Source organism: Triticum urartu, chromosome 4, assembly GCF_003073215.2.
Source record: "Triticum urartu cultivar G1812 chromosome 4, Tu2.1, whole genome shotgun sequence".
Taxonomy (NCBI): Eukaryota; Viridiplantae; Streptophyta; class Magnoliopsida; order Poales; family Poaceae; genus Triticum; species Triticum urartu.
The window spans coordinates 12,390,186-12,407,920 of record NC_053025.1 but is presented as its reverse complement, the minus strand read 5'-3'; the positions used below and the strand labels follow the sequence as shown (position 1 = coordinate 12,407,920).

Below are 17,735 nucleotides of genomic sequence, written 5' to 3'. Positions count from 1 at the left end.
TCGACTACATACTTAATTAATTTTCACCGCAATTCGACTAATTAAATTAAGGCATCCAAAGATCTTTCCTACTTCTTTGTCTTCTCCTTTTATCGAAGTGTCACTCTAAAGCGCGCGCGCCCGGCATGAGATTGTGATATTCACCAGGGACGAATTAGCACGAGAAATATTGTTAGCTCCAGAGATAAATGAGCTAGGTCAAATTAACACATCAAGCGTGGACATCAGCTCTTTTGTAGTTTAGTTTACCTAGCGTATTGTAGGGGGTGCAAAATATCATTTTCACCTGATTTAGGCGACATAACCAGATTTGGTTGAAAGGACTGTTTTCTCCCATGCATTATTGGCCTCTGGAAAGGGAGGAGCCATTCAGAGGCCTCTAGCATTGGAGCGACTGTCACTGCGGTGTCACTGCCCTATATCTATATAAGGCAAAACTTTCCGTTGTTTCTTTGGGTAGCGCTGCATGCTCACTAAATAATTTGGAGGGGACTTGCTAATCATAACATCTTCTGCAAGCTTAGGAAGGATTTGAGGTAAGTAGTGTACTGAGTTTGGACAAGACTCCTCTTATAGTAACGTACATACATGGATCTCTTTCTCCTTCTGTATTACATTCAGTTTGGTTTAGAAGGTTCTCGGAAACTTTTCAACCATCTATCTAGGTTAAACTGTGCTTTTTCTTTCCTAAGTAGAAGGTTCCTCTCCATTATTTGCATCCATCCAAATTAAGTAGGCAACATGGACGACTCCGCCCTGTTCATGGAATGGGCCATGGACACGCTGGAGCAGGAGCACCCAGACCCGGTGGTGGTCCACGTCAACGGCGACTCCGGCGAGGCAGCCTTTCCCTCGCTTCAGGCGCTCCGTGAGCAGCGTCTCCTCTTCGAAGAGCTGATTACGGGAGCCAATCCGGCAAACAGCGCGAGCTCCGGCGAAACTACAGACGGTAGCGGAGGTTCAGGCAATTTCTCGTCCCCGGCGGCCATGGAGCACGACGTCTGGCGCCCGTCCCCGAACTCGGCCAGGTGCGCTCCGAAGCTTTGCAGGAACGGTGGGGGCACCAGCCTTCCCGTGACGAGCTGGAATTTCTGCGCCGCCTCCGCGCTGCCGGCCAGTGACGGCACACTGGACAGCGGCAGCGCCGGGGCCGGGCCTGTCGTCCCGGAGATGGTGTACGGGTCCCAGCCGACGAGGAGGACCGCCGCAAGGAGCCCTACCAGCACCGGACCCGTGTCGTCGGGGCCGCCGTACGCGCAGGACCATATCATGGCGGAGCGGAAGCGCCGGGAGAAGATTAACCAGCGCTTCATCGAGCTCTCCACCGTCATCCCCGGCCTCAAGAAGGTGCGCGCTCCACTTTGAACACCCGCACTTAGTTCTTCTTCACCACGAAAATAAATCATCTCAGTGTAGATCCATATGATTGATTCAGATGGACAAGGCGACGATCCTTTCCGACGCGACGAGGCACGTCAAGGAGCTGCAAGAGAAGATCAAGGCCCTGGAGGCAGCCGCCGGCCGCAGCAGCAGGAGCAACGAGACCGTGGTACTCATCAAGAAGAAGCCGCGCCACGCCGACGCCGCCCTTTCAGACCAGAACGGCTTGACCTCGTCGGCGTCATCGGGGGCGCCTTCTGGGGGGAATAACCCGCTGCCGGAGATCGAGGTGCGGTTCTCGGAGACCGGCGTCATGGTGAGGATCCTCTGCCACGACGTCCAGGGGGTGGTGGTGAGGGTGCTGTCGGAGGTGGAAGAGGGGCTCCACCTCACCGTCACCCACGCCAATGTCATGCCCTTCACGGCCTGCACTGTCATCATAACCATCACGGCCAAGGCAAGTTTCATTCCTTGATTTCACATTTCCAACCAATTATTCACAGTAGGTAAATGATAGCAGCAAATATCTCCGCGGAACAAATGGATCATATATACATAAAAGTCAAGTAAGATGTTTCATCAACCCAACATATATGATGCTCCCTCCATTCACTATTATAAGATGTTTTGAATATTTCAATATAGACTATATATAGACTGAAATGAATGAACAAACACACTGCGTTTATATACATCTGAATCAGAAAAAAGTTAGAACATCTAGTTAACGGAGGGAGTATATTCCATTGATAATCAACCATTGTTACACTCGCTTCATAATGAGGTATTCTCAATATTAGCAATTATAATTATTTTGAATATAGTTGCCGGGCACGGAATTTCTAGACCCATTTCTACATGTATCTCAACATGTGGACATCAAACGGCTTAATTAGAGCATCGTCTTAGATATAGGACAATCTCAGATGACTTAGATTTAGCTAAACCGAAGTGATTAGCAACTTGGACCAAAAAGACATTCATGTTTCGAAGACAATGTGATTCCAATGCTCGAAAGTTTTGTTTTAAACTGGGCTATTTACACTAAAACTTATATTCATTGTTTTAAGCTGAATAGTTCGAACCATTCAACAAAATAAATATTGGCCCCGGCAAAACTTAAAAATTGGATATCGATCATACCGTCATAGTTGTACTACGATGGCCTTAACTAATGTTCTGTACAAAATACATAATCTATCCCGCATTGTGAGGAAGCTTCTTAATTTGCAAGGCATGGTCAACATGCTTAGAAAATTCCACAAACGTACTATCGTAGAGCCTACATATATATATTTGATGACGAGTAAAGCTACATTTACGGGGAATTTCTTATGGACTGTACGGACGAGCTGATATCGTGAGATTTGGTTGGAGAATAAAAGGGTAGGGGCCCTAACCCAGTGAAATTCAGGGCGGAGGGGGTATTTAATATTGAGTTTGGAAGGTTCCGTAGAATGTTTGTAAATGGTGTAGCACTTTCGTGTGATGACCATTAATTTTTATTGAACAAAAACATAATTGTCAATCTAGGCAATCATGCATGTTCCCCCGGGAAAAAGAGCTAATCATGTTTGTTCATACGTATTATATTCATCTGAATGAAGTAGGAGAATACAATGCTGGTCAATAGCTAGTTCGCATTTTGTTTTCAGGTGGATGAGGGCTTCACCGTTACGGCAGAGGAGATCGTAGGAAGACTCAACTCTGTGCTGCAATTGCATAGCAGCTGCACTTCTACCGATGAAAAATGAAACAAGAAAATATAACATGTCATATGTATAGTACGGAACACATTATCCTGTATAATTATATTTGGAAGTGGTGAGAGAGAGGGCATGCAGGCAGGCATGCATGTTTCTGACGAGAATGTCTAGCTGAACCATGCATTCGCATGTATCTGTTGGTGCAAGCTTGCTGAAATATCAAGCCAAGTAGACGATTCCAAACGAAAATGACTGGCGTCTGGCTGCATGCAAATTGTGGACATTGCTTTCTGAATATTCTGATAATAATATCCATTCATAAGGCGTGTACTATATATGTATACACTACCATAGGGAATCCTAGTTTTTCGGTCAGTCCATAGAGTTGGTTTTGGACGAAAAATTCAGCCAACACAAAATAACATGCATTCGCATGTATCTGTTGGTGCAACAACACCAACGGCAAAAGCTTGCTGAAATATCAAGCCAAGTAGACGATTCCAAACGAAAATGACTGGCGTCTGGCTGCATGCAAATTGTGGACATTGCTTTCTGAATATTCTGGTAATAATATCCATTCATAAGGCGTGTACTATATATGTATACACTACCACATGGAATCCTAGTTTTTCGGTCAGTCCATAGAGTTGGTTTTGGAGGAAAAATTCAGCCAACACAAAATAACATGCATTCGCATGTATCTGTTGGTGCAACAACACCAACGGCAAAAGCTTGCTGAAATATCAAGCCAAGTAGACGATTCCAAACGAAAATGACTGGCGTCTGGCTGCATGCAAATTGTGGACATTGCTTTCTGAATATTCTGATAATAATATCCATTCATAAGGCGTGTACTATATATGTATACACTACCACAGGGAATCCTAGTTTTTCGGTCAGTCCATAGAGTTGGTTTTGGAGAAAAAATTCAGCCAACACAAAATAACATGCATTCGCATGTATCTGTTGGTGCAACAACACCAACGGCAAAAGCTTGCTGAAATATCAAGCCAAGTAGACGATTCCAAACGAAAATGACTGGCGTCTGGCTGCATGCAAATTGTGGACATTGCTTTCTGAATATTCTGGTAATAATATCCATTCATAAGGCGTGTACTATATATGTATACACTACCACAGGGAATCCTAATTTTTCGGTCAGTCCATAGAGTTGGTTTTGGACGAAAAATTCAGCCAACACAAAATAATTATAAAAATCATTGGTTACGGATCTATGGGAAAACCGACTCAAAGAGTTCTTTCTTTAGGTTGGCTTGAAGAAACCAACTCAACAATTATTTAATTGCAAGTTGTAGAAAAAACTCAAGTGGTTTCTTATCCAACCATCTAGGATAATCCATGCCCAAAAAGCCAAACAACAAGGAAACCAATTATCCTCCCTCTCAAACCAAAACCCTAGTGTCATCTTCTCCCCTCCTGTCTCCCCAGCGACACAAACGAGCCCCTGTGCATCTGCATCTGCGATCCCATGCCTCCACCGTTAAAAGCCTCCATATAAAGTAATTTTGGCCCTCCAACAACACAATCTCAAGAATTATTCAAGACATCGTAGATGCATGCATGCAATGAAATTGGTTATTTTAAGGGAAAAACGTACATGACACCAAAATGCCATGCTGGAGTGGCCAATGGCACGAACCAAGGCATTAACATCAACCCCCGTCCTTGACAACACCCAACTACGACAAATGTCATCCGACCAGTTAAGTTCAGATGAAAGATTTTCACCATGACGTAGCTCTGGTGAACCGGATTCGACTCCGACAAGCCCAAGCGGTAAGGTTGGTTCCTTATAAAAATGGAAGGTTATTGAGTTTCCGGATTTTTAAGTTGCATACGCTCACATGTGTTTTGGAGGACAACACATTGCTGCTCCTCCTACGTGTACTTCTACATTGTAATCGGAGTTTTAAAAAAGTCCACCTGGCCGGCGGCCGCCAAGAAATGGTGAGAAAAGAATGAAAAAACTAGTGGTACTGCAGTTGGAGGACAACACCGACACTTTCCCATTGTTGCATGAGCGGACTGATCAGTCAAGTTGTGATTTTGAAGGTTCAAACTTGTAAGTATCAGCTGACGTGACGGAAAGAACACTATTGCTACAACCAGGCCGCACAGGAAGTGCATTTGGTGCGCTCGCCCGGTTGGGCTGCATTTGCATGGCCCCTACCATACCCACCCACGTGGCCTTGTCCGTAATATGTCGAATACTATTACGCTAGTACGTAGTTAATTAACGCCGACCCCGTGTTTGCCACCTCGCTAGGGGAGCAGACCAACCCTTTTTCTGCACAGACCTGTAGGCTGTAGCCTGCAGCGTATAGTGTACCATGGTTTTCCGCAGGCATGCTCATAAGAGCATGTACAGCTGGCGGTGACAAATATGATTCCTCGAACGTCCGCGTTCGCGGACGCGTCGGCCGGTAATTGATCGGACATTTTTTTTTTGCGCATGTGCACTGCTCAAATAAACACAACTGCACCATGCATCCCATGCTAGATTTTCAAATCCATACAAAAACATGTAAACTTAGAAACCTACATACTAAGTAGATCATCTAGCTACTCCTAGTCGGAGATGTTGACAATCTTTGAGCACAGCTCGGTACATGGGCGGCAGCTGCAGCTCCGACGCCTTCGGTTGTTCCACTCTGGCCTCCTCCTCCTTCTCTATCTCCGCGTCGAGTTCGGCGGAGAGCGCGTCGGACGTCGCCTGCCCCTGGCGGAGGAACTGCTGGTTGGCCTCCACACATGCCTCATCCTGGATGGACTCCAGAATGGCCTGCTGCTCTGCCATCTCCGTGGCTTTGGCGACGGCCAACTTCGCCTCCGCGTCCGCCATGTTGAACCCCGCAGCAGGCTGCTCCGCCTCCTCCTCCTTCGGATACGCCACCTCCATCGGCTCCGGTAGCTGCCCTTCTTCCTCCTCCTCCGACTATTGCTGCTCCTCCTTTTCCAGCTCTAGCGAGTCTGTAGGCCGCCCAGCAGCGATGCGGGCAGCACGCCTCGCCTGGATCTACGCGATCTGCCTCCGGTGCTCCGGCTTCAGCATAGCGTATGCCGTGATCTTGCGCCGGACCATGACGATGCCGGAGAGCGTGGGAGAGCGGGAAAAAGGAGGCAGGCGAGCTCGGGTAGCGGCACAGAAAGGGAGGAGGTGGATGGGCTAGGGTTGGGGAACGCCGGCCAGCTTAAACAGCCGGATTTGTCTTCTGGCGGCGAGCTAGAGCGGTGTTACGTGATGTTCACACCGCGGTGACGGAGGAGGTGTCTGTCGGACCGTCGGGTTTTCGGACGATTCCGTGTGGGACCCCATCGTTAGTCCTGCGTGGCGGGCGCCCCCATATACCTCCCGTATTTGGGCTGGATATGAGGGTGTGGGTCAGCCCGAACGTTTCAGGCCAGTTTGAGGTGCCCGTCTGGGTCAGATTTTGGTGACCGAGCGGGCCGCCCAGACGTTTGAGGCCGGTTTGGTACGCCCGGCTATAGATGCTCTAAGTTGCTTTGGCTACACTGTGATGGTACTTGTTTCATCAAACTAGGGATGCAAGTGGAGCGTGTCGTATCCTCCATGGAGGCGCCGTCTTGGGAGGCTTAGGTGTTGTGGGGAGAGTTATCATGGGTGGTGGGCTCGGTGTGGCAGCTCCAGTCACGGCGACGGTGTGGAGGTTAGCAGGAGGAGCGGCGTTGGATCTACCGCGTCGACGACGACGAGTATTGGTGGCATGGTGCGGTTGAATCTCGATGACAGATGCGTCTGGATGGACGAGCGCATGGCGGTGACGCTGTTTGGCACCGTGGCGGCGTCGACGGCAGGCCTGGCAAGGTCATTACATGAGTGTCCACTCTGAAGATAGATTGGTGGAGGACGGCGGCGATGACCCATGAAAGTGCGTCAGACTAATTTGTGCCCTAGACCCGGTATGTGGCTTGGTTGAGGCCTCCGGTTTTAGATGTTAGGCATTTGGGCGATGTCTGTTTGGTATTAGGCTTAGACTATCAGCATCCCTTCATCAAATGAATAGAAATAGTGATAGATATTGCTAAGATGATGGCTTCGGACTATCCAACGTACTATTTTATAAAATCTTTATGAATAATTAATAAAATGACTGCATGCATCGCTCTAACACAGATAGCAAGGGTAATCTTCTTTTTCTAAAAAAAAGTGAACCGTGTCCCCGTACGTCCGCCCGCGACGGCCGGATACGAATTGATGATGTTCAAATTACACCCCTACGGATGTGTGCGCACACTGTCCGCCTGCATCCCTACATCAAACACACACTACTTGAGGAATCATGTAAAAAGGATGAGTTGGGAAAGAAAAGTTAATGCAATTTATCCTTCTTCTGATCACAATTAGTTTTATCCAATATATTTGGTCACAATTAGTTTTATCACACCTCACCATACATGGCACCTCATCAACCACACTACTTGTGTTTCTCCTTACATGTATGGGAAATGCTACTTACGGTATTTCTCTCAACATGCATGTTGTTGGGCTATATTCAAACTTTTCTTACTTTGAGTTCAAATATGTAGATTCGCGAGGTGAAAATATGCAGTGTGTGAAAGATAGACTTGTTATACAAACAATTTTTATTTTCTACAAATATGTTCCTATAAATATTAATGAGAACGATGTAAATATATAAACGGTGTTTATTGAAAAGATGGAGTAAATATTACATCATGTGAAGGGACAAGAATACTATCTAACTGACAATATCCCTGCTCCTTTTATGTAATCTTAGCATAATATAGCACTTTGCCGGTAGAGAAATACTTAGTATTTTGTTGTTGCCTTATAAAAAGTTGGAGTGGATCAATTTTCGAGCCGTTGGATTTCGATCGAACGGTTGGCATGCCTCTTCTTACTCAGCCTATCTTCCTCCAATGCCAGCCATACCATCGGCACAAACATGGCATCCCCCATCCGCACTGTCGCCCCGACCTGCCCCAGCCGTTGCCCCCGCCCAGCAATGCTCTTGACCTTCCCTATAAAGTCTAAACCTCACCATGATCTCCGGTGTGCAACGATCTGCACACCTCGTACTTGCACAGTAAAGTCTTGAACAACTGGGAAAATATCTGGTGCACCGGAGCTTGTGGTGCTAACGGTGCACCAAGCTCATATTGTGCTTTTAAAATATTCAAGAAATTCTGAAAAAATAGCACACTCACACAATATCAATGTAGGTTGTCACAATAATTCAAGTCGAAATTCGAAACATAACTCGAAAAACAAAAATGACAAATTCCACACTGAATAGTACATAACATAACTTGAGCTTTAGATTTAGCCCATTATCACAGTGATGTCAAATTTGTCATTTTTATATCTCAAAAAATATTTCAATTTTTTATATGAAATTTTGTGACATCATACATTGATATTGCATTAACATTGAATTTCAGATTTTTTAAAAAATTTTATGGCATCTGGTGAACCTCGGTAGCAAAGCAAGTGCGGGTGCACCGGATACATCCCCCACTTCAACTGGCTATGCGGTCTCCCGGCCGATCATTTTTTTTATGTGCGGGTCGTCAGGGCGGGTGCAGATGAGCTCGGGAGCATAAACGCCGCACCCATGTAACTCTCGTTTCATTTGGCACATTCAAAATCAGCAACTGTAGTTTGAAATGTGTGTGTGTGTTGGGGGGGGGGGGGGGGGGGGGCGTTACGTATGCATCACTATTTGCTTGGGCAACATGATTGCAAATGTTCTCGGTGCTGTGTGTTTGTGTCGACACAGCCTGATTCTGATCCAGTACTAACTTTTGTCCGGTGTTTCCGATCAAGAAAGATTCTGCTGATCTGAAATTAGTAGCGTGCGCTCGGTCGGTCTAAGATTGGTGCACACGGATGGCTATCTTCGGAAGATTAATTATTTTATTAGTTGCAAATTAGCATAGCACGTACTGTTCCAGATCTCCATACCTAATACTATCATGTCCGCCCAATTTGCTTGGCTTGCATGGAGATTTGCACGTTAGGTTATCCATCAGTGGCTTTAGCTGAATCAGTGACGTTGATTAGTACATGATATTGGGACAAGGTGCGGCCACATCATCGTATCATGGGTTGCTTGTATCTGCTGATCTGTGGGGTTAAGCGTATCTTTTTGGTGCGACTAGGCCGTATAATCGCTATCCCATGAAATATTTTTGTATTCCCTTTTGGTGGCCTTTGGAGAGAATGGGAAATTAATGAGCCTTCTTGTTTTGATTTTGAGTGAGCATCTAGAAAGTGTATTTGTTGTTGTTGGCGGAAAACAACGGTGGTTTGTCTTTTGTTGTGAAGAAGGGTTTGAATCTATTACAAAAATTCATAATACGTGCAAAGCAGCCTCAACGTAATAAAATTACGTCAAGGTCCTTGGATAACCAAACGACCGCTCTCCTGCTGGAGCCGGCGGAGTGGGTGGCGACACTTTTTCATGCCTTGCTCCTCGAGCTCCTTCTTCAACAAGCAACAACCAGCCAACTTTACTGCCGTTGGCGAGCTTGCGAGGTTAGGTCTCCCCGGATCTATCTAGATGGATTCAGAGTGGCCGTCCAACCTTCTTCTCCGAGACGCGAACTATTTCTCATATTATTGTTGTCGGTGTCTTCTAGTTTCGATCGTTGACTTCTCGGCTGCGACAACACTTCCCTTACTCCGATCATGTTTCAGAGGTCCAGAGATGGCGTCTAGCTTCACTCATGATGCATAGCTGGCGAGTGCAGAAGGAAGACTTCGTCGATTTTCCCAAGGATCTCTGTGTAACTTTTAATTTCTACAATGATGCTCTTGTAAGCGCTGATCGACGATAATATATGACGTTTGACCTTTAAAAAATCTCATGACGGCCGTAACTTGGCTAATTTTGTGACATATTAGGATTAAAAACACCGAGAAAAAAACAGTAAAGGTTAAGCATGCATAGGTTGTTTTCCTGTACCCGTAACATTTTCCGTCAAGCTCAGCCACTTGATAAACAATAGGGTCTGATGACCTTGTCTGCTTGTGATTGTACAAAAGGAATAATAAGGGAGCCTACTCACGCACTGATCGCATTTACAGTGACTAGTCTACCTCTGTCCTTTTTTCCATGAAAAAAGTACGCTATTTGACGTCCAGAATAGTAGTGCATGTGCACGCGGCCCCTCTATCTTTGCCACGATCGAGTGCATTTTGATATAAAAGCAAGCCGTTGTACGGAGAACTTGCAACTTGTCAGGAGCTAGCATAATCAGTCTTGCTAAACCTCGGTGGACTTAGACTTGATTACGTGTCAGCCGATGCTATATTCATAATATCTTACAAAATAGTATGTGAATTATTTTTCATTCTTATATGTTATGTCACTTAACTGAAACCTAGCATAACGACATCAATCACATTGACAATGGGGCATCGCATCGACATGAGAACCAATACGTGGTCCGATGGTTAGAAGGGCGATTGTATCCCATGTCTATCAGGGATCAAATCATATGTTTTAATATGTGTGTTGCATCAAGGCGGAGTATTCTTTAAATCCATAGCCTACCGATGTTTGTGGTGAATTCGTCAATCTCCATGAGAAAGTACCTTGTCCACATGTCCTATTGATGAAAATAGCTACCGAATTTTTTATAACTTTTTTGCGGGTAAAATTAACAACATGTATGCGAACCAACCTGTGATTGGATGGTTAGAGGGACTATGATATTCCCAGCCCATTAGGGTTCAAATCCCGATGCTCGCATTTATTTCTGGATTTATTTCAGGATTTCCGGCGATGCGCATTCAGTGGGAGGAGACGTTCCCGTCAATGACAAGGTGCCTACGGTGACTTTGTAAATTTCAAGATGATATGCCGGCTCAGTCTTTCGAAGGTGTTCATAGGGGTGAGTGTATGCGCGTGTATATGAGCGTTTGTGTCTGTACTGATATTAAAAAAAAATTAACAACATGTATGCAAATTAGATAAGACGTGGCGATGACCTGGCTCTACCACGACCTGCTGGAGCTATCTATAAATGTGACACGCCATAACATACATCCATGGAGAACGGCATAAAAGCGTGAGGCTGGATTGGGACAGGACGCGCCCAAATCTCAGCTGATTCGGATGGCTTGCTCTTGCTACGTCTCCATGCAATCATTTGCTCGCAGCCGGGCTCCCCGTCTTCTTCTCGCGAGGTAATTGTCTGCGGTTGCCGCTCCGTCGTCTTCTTGCACCGCCCTCCCCTGCCTTTTGAGCTCGCAGCAAGTGGCCGCCGGTCGCGTCCGGCTACCCCTAGATAAATAGAGCTGTCCAAGCTCTGCATTTTCATGTGATTTCTTTGGTGCGCGCAGCTCCTTCAGGTGCTAGCTACAAGCAGTATGTATCATCTGGAGACCATGGACGACTCCAGCTTGTTCATGCAGTGGGCCGTGGACACGCTGCAGCACGAGCACCCGCCGCTCGCCGCTGCCTACGCCGCCGGCGACAACTTCCCATCACTGGAAGAGCTCCGCCGCTCGGCGTTGCAGCACGGCACGGCTCCGGCGGGAATGGCGGTGCAAGATGGCCACCGTCACTTAGCCACCGATAGCTGGAGCTCTGGCGACAGCGGCCATGAAAACACGTCTGCCGCGGTCGTGGAGAACGACGCCAACTGCGCGACGACCTGCAGCGTCGGCAGCAGCAACAACTACCTGCCCATGAGCTGGAACTTCACCTCGGCCGTGGCGCAGCCGAGCAACGAGGCGGCGCCAAGCCCCGCCACCGCTCCCTCAGCTAGAGCGCTCGACGGCCCCGGCGTGGTGGAGCAGGCCCACGTGTCGCCGCCGTCGAGGAGAGCCTCCGCCAAGAGCGCCGCCAGGGCCGGGCACGCGCCGTACGCGCAGGACCACATCATGGCGGAGCGGAAGCGCCGGGAGAAGATCAACCGGCGGTTCATCGAGCTCTCCACCGTCATCCCCGGCCTCAAGAAGGTCCGCGTCCGCGCCTCTTCTTCCACATCCATACAGTATCCAACAAGGGAAATTTGTCAACTGATTCATTGGCCAACTAATTAACTCGCTCAGATGGACAAGGCGACGATCCTGTCGGACGCCGTGAGGTACGTCAAGGAGCAGCAGGAGAAGCTCAGGGCGCTCGAGGACCGCAACCGCAGGAGCGCCGCCGTCGACTCGGTGGTGCTCGTCAAGAAGTCGCGCGCCGCCGTGCCGGAAGACGATGACGTCGGCGGCTGCTGCCCGTCACCATCTGCAGGGGCGGTAGCCGGAAGCACGACGGCGACGACGACCGGGAGCGCGCTGCCGGAGATCGAGGCGAGGATCTCGGAGAGCGACGTGATGGTGAGGATCCACTGCGAGGACGCCAAGGGGGTGCTCGTCAGGCTGCTCGCCGAGGTGGAGGGGCTACACCTGAGCATCACCCACGCCAATGCCATCCCGTTCCCCGCTTGCACTCTGATCATAACAGTTACTGCAAAGGCAAGTTACTCCCAACAATCTGCTGCCCACGAGGAAATTTCGTTCTACCGTTGCGGCTTCGATTACATCGTCTTTGGACAGAAGTTCTTTTACTGTATTTTACACAATTCTCTACCAGCAATTGTTTCACTGAGTTTCTAGTGAGTGTTCTGTATTTTCTGCTTGTTTTTTTCTGGGACGCCGATAAATCCCAAGCATTCGAGATTTGCCGATTGCAAATGAAATGTTTTCTATGACAATTGATATACGCGAGGGGTGACAAATTTAGTTGACAAACACGGCAATTCCGAACGCTCGGGATTTATCATTTTGTTTTTCTTTCATGGTTTGTACTCCTAGACTGACATTGTGGTTTCAGTTAAATAAAATAGGAGAAGCAAAGCATGTTTTTTTTGTGTGGCAAAAGCAAAGCATGTTTTTTTTGCGGCAAAAGCAAATCATGTTTATCCTTACATTAAACAAATAGTTGTGGTTGAAATGCAACAGAACTGAACTGAGAAAACTTTATTTGGACACCAACTGACGGATGGAACGACATTGTTATCTTGTCAGGTGGACGACGGCTTCAGCGTCACGGCGGAGGACATTGTTGGCAAGCTAGAGGCGGCGTTGCCTGCAGCCACGTGATAGGGGCTCCGGGAGAGGTCAAGGTGCAAGACACACGAAGCGCTTCGTTCAAACATGCTGGAAGAGTGTCCGTCACGGCAAATTTCGTGCAGAGATCACGGCAAATTTCGTGCAGGGATCACGGCAAAACTGTCTCGCCATGCAAATAAATTACTTCTCGTCACGCGCGCATGATGCAACGAGTGCATCAGGCCATAGAATAATGAGAAAAGTGTGTTTTTGTTCCGACAAGTTCCCAAAAGTATAGACTTTGCCCCTCAAGATATCTTGATAGACATTTGGTCCTTCATCAAGTCTCGAAACAGGATAAATTTCGTCCAAAACCATATTTTGAACATGTTGACCGGATATGACCACCACGTAATCTGCTCTTGGTGAACAGAATCTGAATTGTTTTGGTATCCGATATCTTCAAGTGTGCAAGGTGCGTGCAAAATCTCATGGTCTTTGGACACTCGAGGACCTCATGGCAAAAAGATCTAGTCTAGATGAAGAATAAATTCAAAAAAATATGGAAAGACAGAAAAAAGAAAACATCTTAATAATTTTTGCATTCAAGATGCTCCAATGCACATTTCCTCGTGTTTGGAAATTCGAGAAGCTAGTGGCAAAAAAGAGAGCAAATTTGAGCCAACTTTTTTTTGCTAGAGCTCCTTGAATATTTGACAACAAAAAATTGCACGGGCATAGCACACCTAGTATCTTGGGTTCCAAAATGTTTTAGATTTTCTTAAAAATGGTTTGCATTTTTTAAAATTCACTGTTCACCTAAGTAGATTTATTGTTTTTTGGCCATGAGCTCCTTGAGTTTCCAGACACTACGAAATTTTGCACACACCTTGCCCAACCGTATTAGATGCCAAAAAAATAGATTTTTGTATTTTCTTATCTATTTTCTTTTCAAATTTACTCTTCATCAAGGGCAGATTACGTGGCGGTCAAACTGGCCACATGGTCAAAATCTGGTTTTGGATGAAACTTACCTGGTTTTTCGACTTCCTTCCCACACTGGCGGTCAGGCTTTGGAGCAAATTTCATACTCGATATTTCCGGCCTACAAAATTGAAGGCTACGAGGTCGTTGATGAAGCGAGCTCCATAAAGTATGGCGATCGGAAGCCATTGCGCTAAAGTATAATTTTAGACCGACATCATCATATTAATGGTTATTATGGTGATGTGATGGGCAAGCATGCCAAGCGTGCCGGTGACCGACGTGAATCTCGATTTGAATGTGATGTATTATGTCGGAACAGAAGCATACACAGTATGTGTACTTGCACACCGCTCAAATAATTGATCGCTTGGACGAAAATGACCGGTTATACGGAGTATAATATACACCTGCAAGTTGCGAGTTTCCATGCAAGTTGATCGCATGCTTAATTCAAGCAAGGACGGAACAAATACACTTTTGTTTGCTATGCGAGCGGCTTGTGTATCATCCACGTCGGCTAGCTAGACTTGATTAACGCTAAATTCAGATTGATCAGTACTCCCTTCGTCCCATAATATAAGAACGTTTTTAATATTGCTGTAATGTTAAAAACGTTCTTATATTTTGGGACAGAGGGAGTACTAATTGTGATCGGTTAGTGATTTGATGTTGTGTCTCGGCTTTTTACTGAGAGGGGATGTAAGTTGGCACGTGCTGTATCCGTATGCATCATCTCCTGCTACTGACATATCTTACCAAACCACGGAATATGCATGTTTTAGTATGCATGAGCTTACGTATAACTACGCGCCCTCTCCAAGTTGATTGGACACGCAAAGATATGACACCCCAATCCGATAATGGGTATACTGAGTTCTGTACGACCATATTTATAACAATAGTAACCCCGCAAAAAATTATAACATGGTATACGCAGATCAGGGAAAGGCGAGTAGGTAGAGTTTACCGGGTAGAGAAAAGTAATACTCAAAAGGGTATCTTAGGGCATCTCCAACGACCACCCGTAATTTTCCTCCTGCATCCATCCACGCACAGGGAGGACCAGTCCGCGGATCGAATGTTGGAGGGTCGTCATCCAACACTAGCCGCATACATTTCAAAAAAAAAATCAACAAACCGGATGAAATTGCAAAGTCGACGGATTTCATATAAACATGACGGGTTTCATACAAACCGGACGAAAACGGTTACATTTTAAACATATTTTCAACTAAAAACAAACCGGACTACGGCAGGTCTCCAACGTCGTCTCCATGACCGGCAGCGGTGAGCACCGAAGGTATAAGCTTCAACGCAAAGGAAGGCTCGCTTTCCCACCGCTCATCGGAGTGGAACCGTCGCCTGATGCTTCTGTCGAAGGGGAAGGGTCCCTACGCTGCACGGACCAAAGTTGGTTCTTGGGTAAGGGGACGTCGGTAGCCGGCGAGAAGGCAAGACACCGGTTGTGTACGCCGGCGGTGCCTCGACGGTGGCCTTCCTGGGACCCAAGCAATGGCGGCCTCCCGTGTTCTACTATTTCTCGATGATGGCGGCGAACACGGACGCGCTGGCCAGTGACTCGTCGACCTCTGCGCACCTAGATTATGTCCCTGCCTGCATGGCGCGGCCGCAAACACGGGAGACGCGGGACGACGGCAGCGAACGATGCTCGTACCGCCGTGCTAGCGTGGAGCAACTCGCCACTCCTCCTCGAGCTGGCCTGTAGCTACGAGTTGCTGAACCACGCGCCGACTTGGGGCGGCAACTGGCTCCATTAGACTAGGCGAGGGAGGTAGAGCAGCGAGTTTCCTCACTCGTATCCGGCAGGCTCGGCGGGCCATCCAGCCGGCTTTTATGCCGGAGAGCTACTCTTCATGCTCGTCAGAAGCCATTGAAAGAGTGAAGAAAATGATGGAAGGAGAAGATGGGGAGCGGCGAACTTGATGGTACGATTTTTGTCCGGCGTTTGACCTCGTTTAAATGGAGGGCTAAAGGAAGAAGCTTGCCCGGCGTTGCGTTTGCGTTTAATGCTGGCCCGATCGTAAACGGACGCGTAACCAGAGTAGGTTCCTCAGCTTTTACACGGGTTTAACAAAAATGTTTCAATGCGGTGATGAGACGATGGTCAGTCGAGCATGCAGCTGCGATGCGCGTGCAGCAGCGATGCCCTCGGCCAACACACCGCTCCAGTGACGGAGACAGTGAGAGGTCGGTCCTCACGGAGCATAGACAAATGTACACTTTCGAAAGTCCAGCATAGACAAATGATTCTCCAATCCCGAACGAGCAAATGTACGTAGTATACAACCCTGTGCATGCGTGTAATGAGGTAAATAATGGTGATGCGATGGGCAAAGGTAGCGTGCCGGTGACCGACGCGAATCTCGGCGCCACATCTTGAATGCAGGGTGTTGTGTCGGAGCAGAAGCATGCATGCACGGTGTGTGTAGTACTTGCACAGGCTCAAGATAATAATAATTGATCTGCAGATCGCTCGTACTCTACTTGCACAGCTCAAGATATAGTACTCCATATAGCAAGGACATGCACTACAAATACACTTTTGTTTGTTATGCATGCGAGCGGCCGTGCATCATACACGTCGACTAGCTAGACTTGATTAGTCCTAGATTGAGATTGATTAGTACTAAACGATATTTCTGCATTGCTAGTCAGATGCATCTTGGTACATCTCTCGGTTTTTCTAACTGAGAGAGGGTGTCAGTTGCACATACTGTATCCATCCGTATGTATGCATCATCTCCGGCCCGGCTGTGTAGGGACTGACATATCTTGTTCTTACCAAACGAAGAACTGGTGTGTGTTTATGATGCATGAGCTTACGTAACTACGCACTCTAAGAACTGGTGTGTGTTTATGATGCATGAGCTTACGTAAATATACTATATAACAATAGTACGCGAATCAGGGAGCACATTTGAGTGTAGTTGGTAGAGCCAGTGGCGGAGCTAGATGCAGACTACGTCTGGGGCTGTGCTATGTTGAGTGATAAACTTCTATGGTTTTCTATGCTTTGTATGAAGAAATTATAAAGGAAGTTGTTTCTAGGCCTGGGGCTATAGCCCTAACTGTCCCATGCCTGTCTCCGTCACTGGGTAGAGCTCACCGGAGACCTTTTTCTGCAAGGAAAAGACACTCAAAAGACCTCTTGAATCTGATATTTATCAAGAAAAACAGTGCTTTGTCCGGATGGATGGGAATATAAGCCGGACACGAGTTTCCAGGGCTTTGATTTTTCCGTGAAACTTTATGTAGACAAATAAAATATGAAGACGTATCCGTGCAACCATTTTCAGATTTTTTTTTAGCATTTAGAATTATGTTTTCTGAAGTGGGTTCATATGTATCCGGGTTCATTCATGCACTTTCCTAAAAATATCTCCTTACATTTGCCCTTGTTTTGAGGGAATCTTGTTACATTTCCCTATTCTACACTCTAAGCGATAAACTGCTGCCAAAACGCACACGCAAAAGCGTCAGGGCCCGGCCTGCTTCGCGGGCTACGAGTGTTAGCCGGTTCTGCTGTTCTTTTCCTTTTGCGGTTTTCTCTATTTTCTATCAGGCTTACAACGGTTTCCTAAGGCAAA

At 46.9% G+C, this 17,735-nt stretch overlaps 2 protein-coding genes across 5 annotated transcripts; both read left to right on the top strand.

Annotated features, from left to right (window-relative positions):
• Window positions 1–376: 376 nt before the first annotated feature.
• LOC125550258 (transcription factor bHLH19-like) lies at window positions 377–3,421 on the top strand. Of its 4 annotated transcripts, none has more exons than XM_048713214.1 (4): window positions 377–536; window positions 696–1,347; window positions 1,436–1,837; window positions 3,036–3,421. In XM_048713214.1, exons 2-4 carry the CDS (start codon window positions 742–744, stop codon window positions 3,132–3,134), a joined length of 1,107 nt encoding a protein of 368 aa, XP_048569171.1. In that variant the 5' UTR covers window positions 377–536; window positions 696–741; the 3' UTR covers window positions 3,135–3,421. The 4 variants fall into 4 exon arrangements, with proteins under 4 accessions (XP_048569171.1, XP_048569173.1, XP_048569172.1 ...); XM_048713216.1 differs by having other exon boundaries at window positions 391–536; window positions 737–1,347; XM_048713215.1 differs by having other exon boundaries at window positions 446–536; window positions 693–1,347.
• A 7,732-nt stretch (window positions 3,422–11,153) lies between these two features.
• LOC125553409 (transcription factor bHLH19-like) lies at window positions 11,154–13,550 on the top strand. The gene is made up of 4 exons (XM_048717194.1): window positions 11,154–11,283; window positions 11,440–12,060; window positions 12,154–12,564; window positions 13,117–13,550. Exons 2-4 carry the CDS (start codon window positions 11,467–11,469, stop codon window positions 13,189–13,191), a joined length of 1,080 nt encoding a protein of 359 aa, XP_048573151.1. The 5' UTR covers window positions 11,154–11,283; window positions 11,440–11,466; the 3' UTR covers window positions 13,192–13,550.
• The last annotated feature ends 4,185 nt before the right edge of the window (window positions 13,551–17,735 follow it).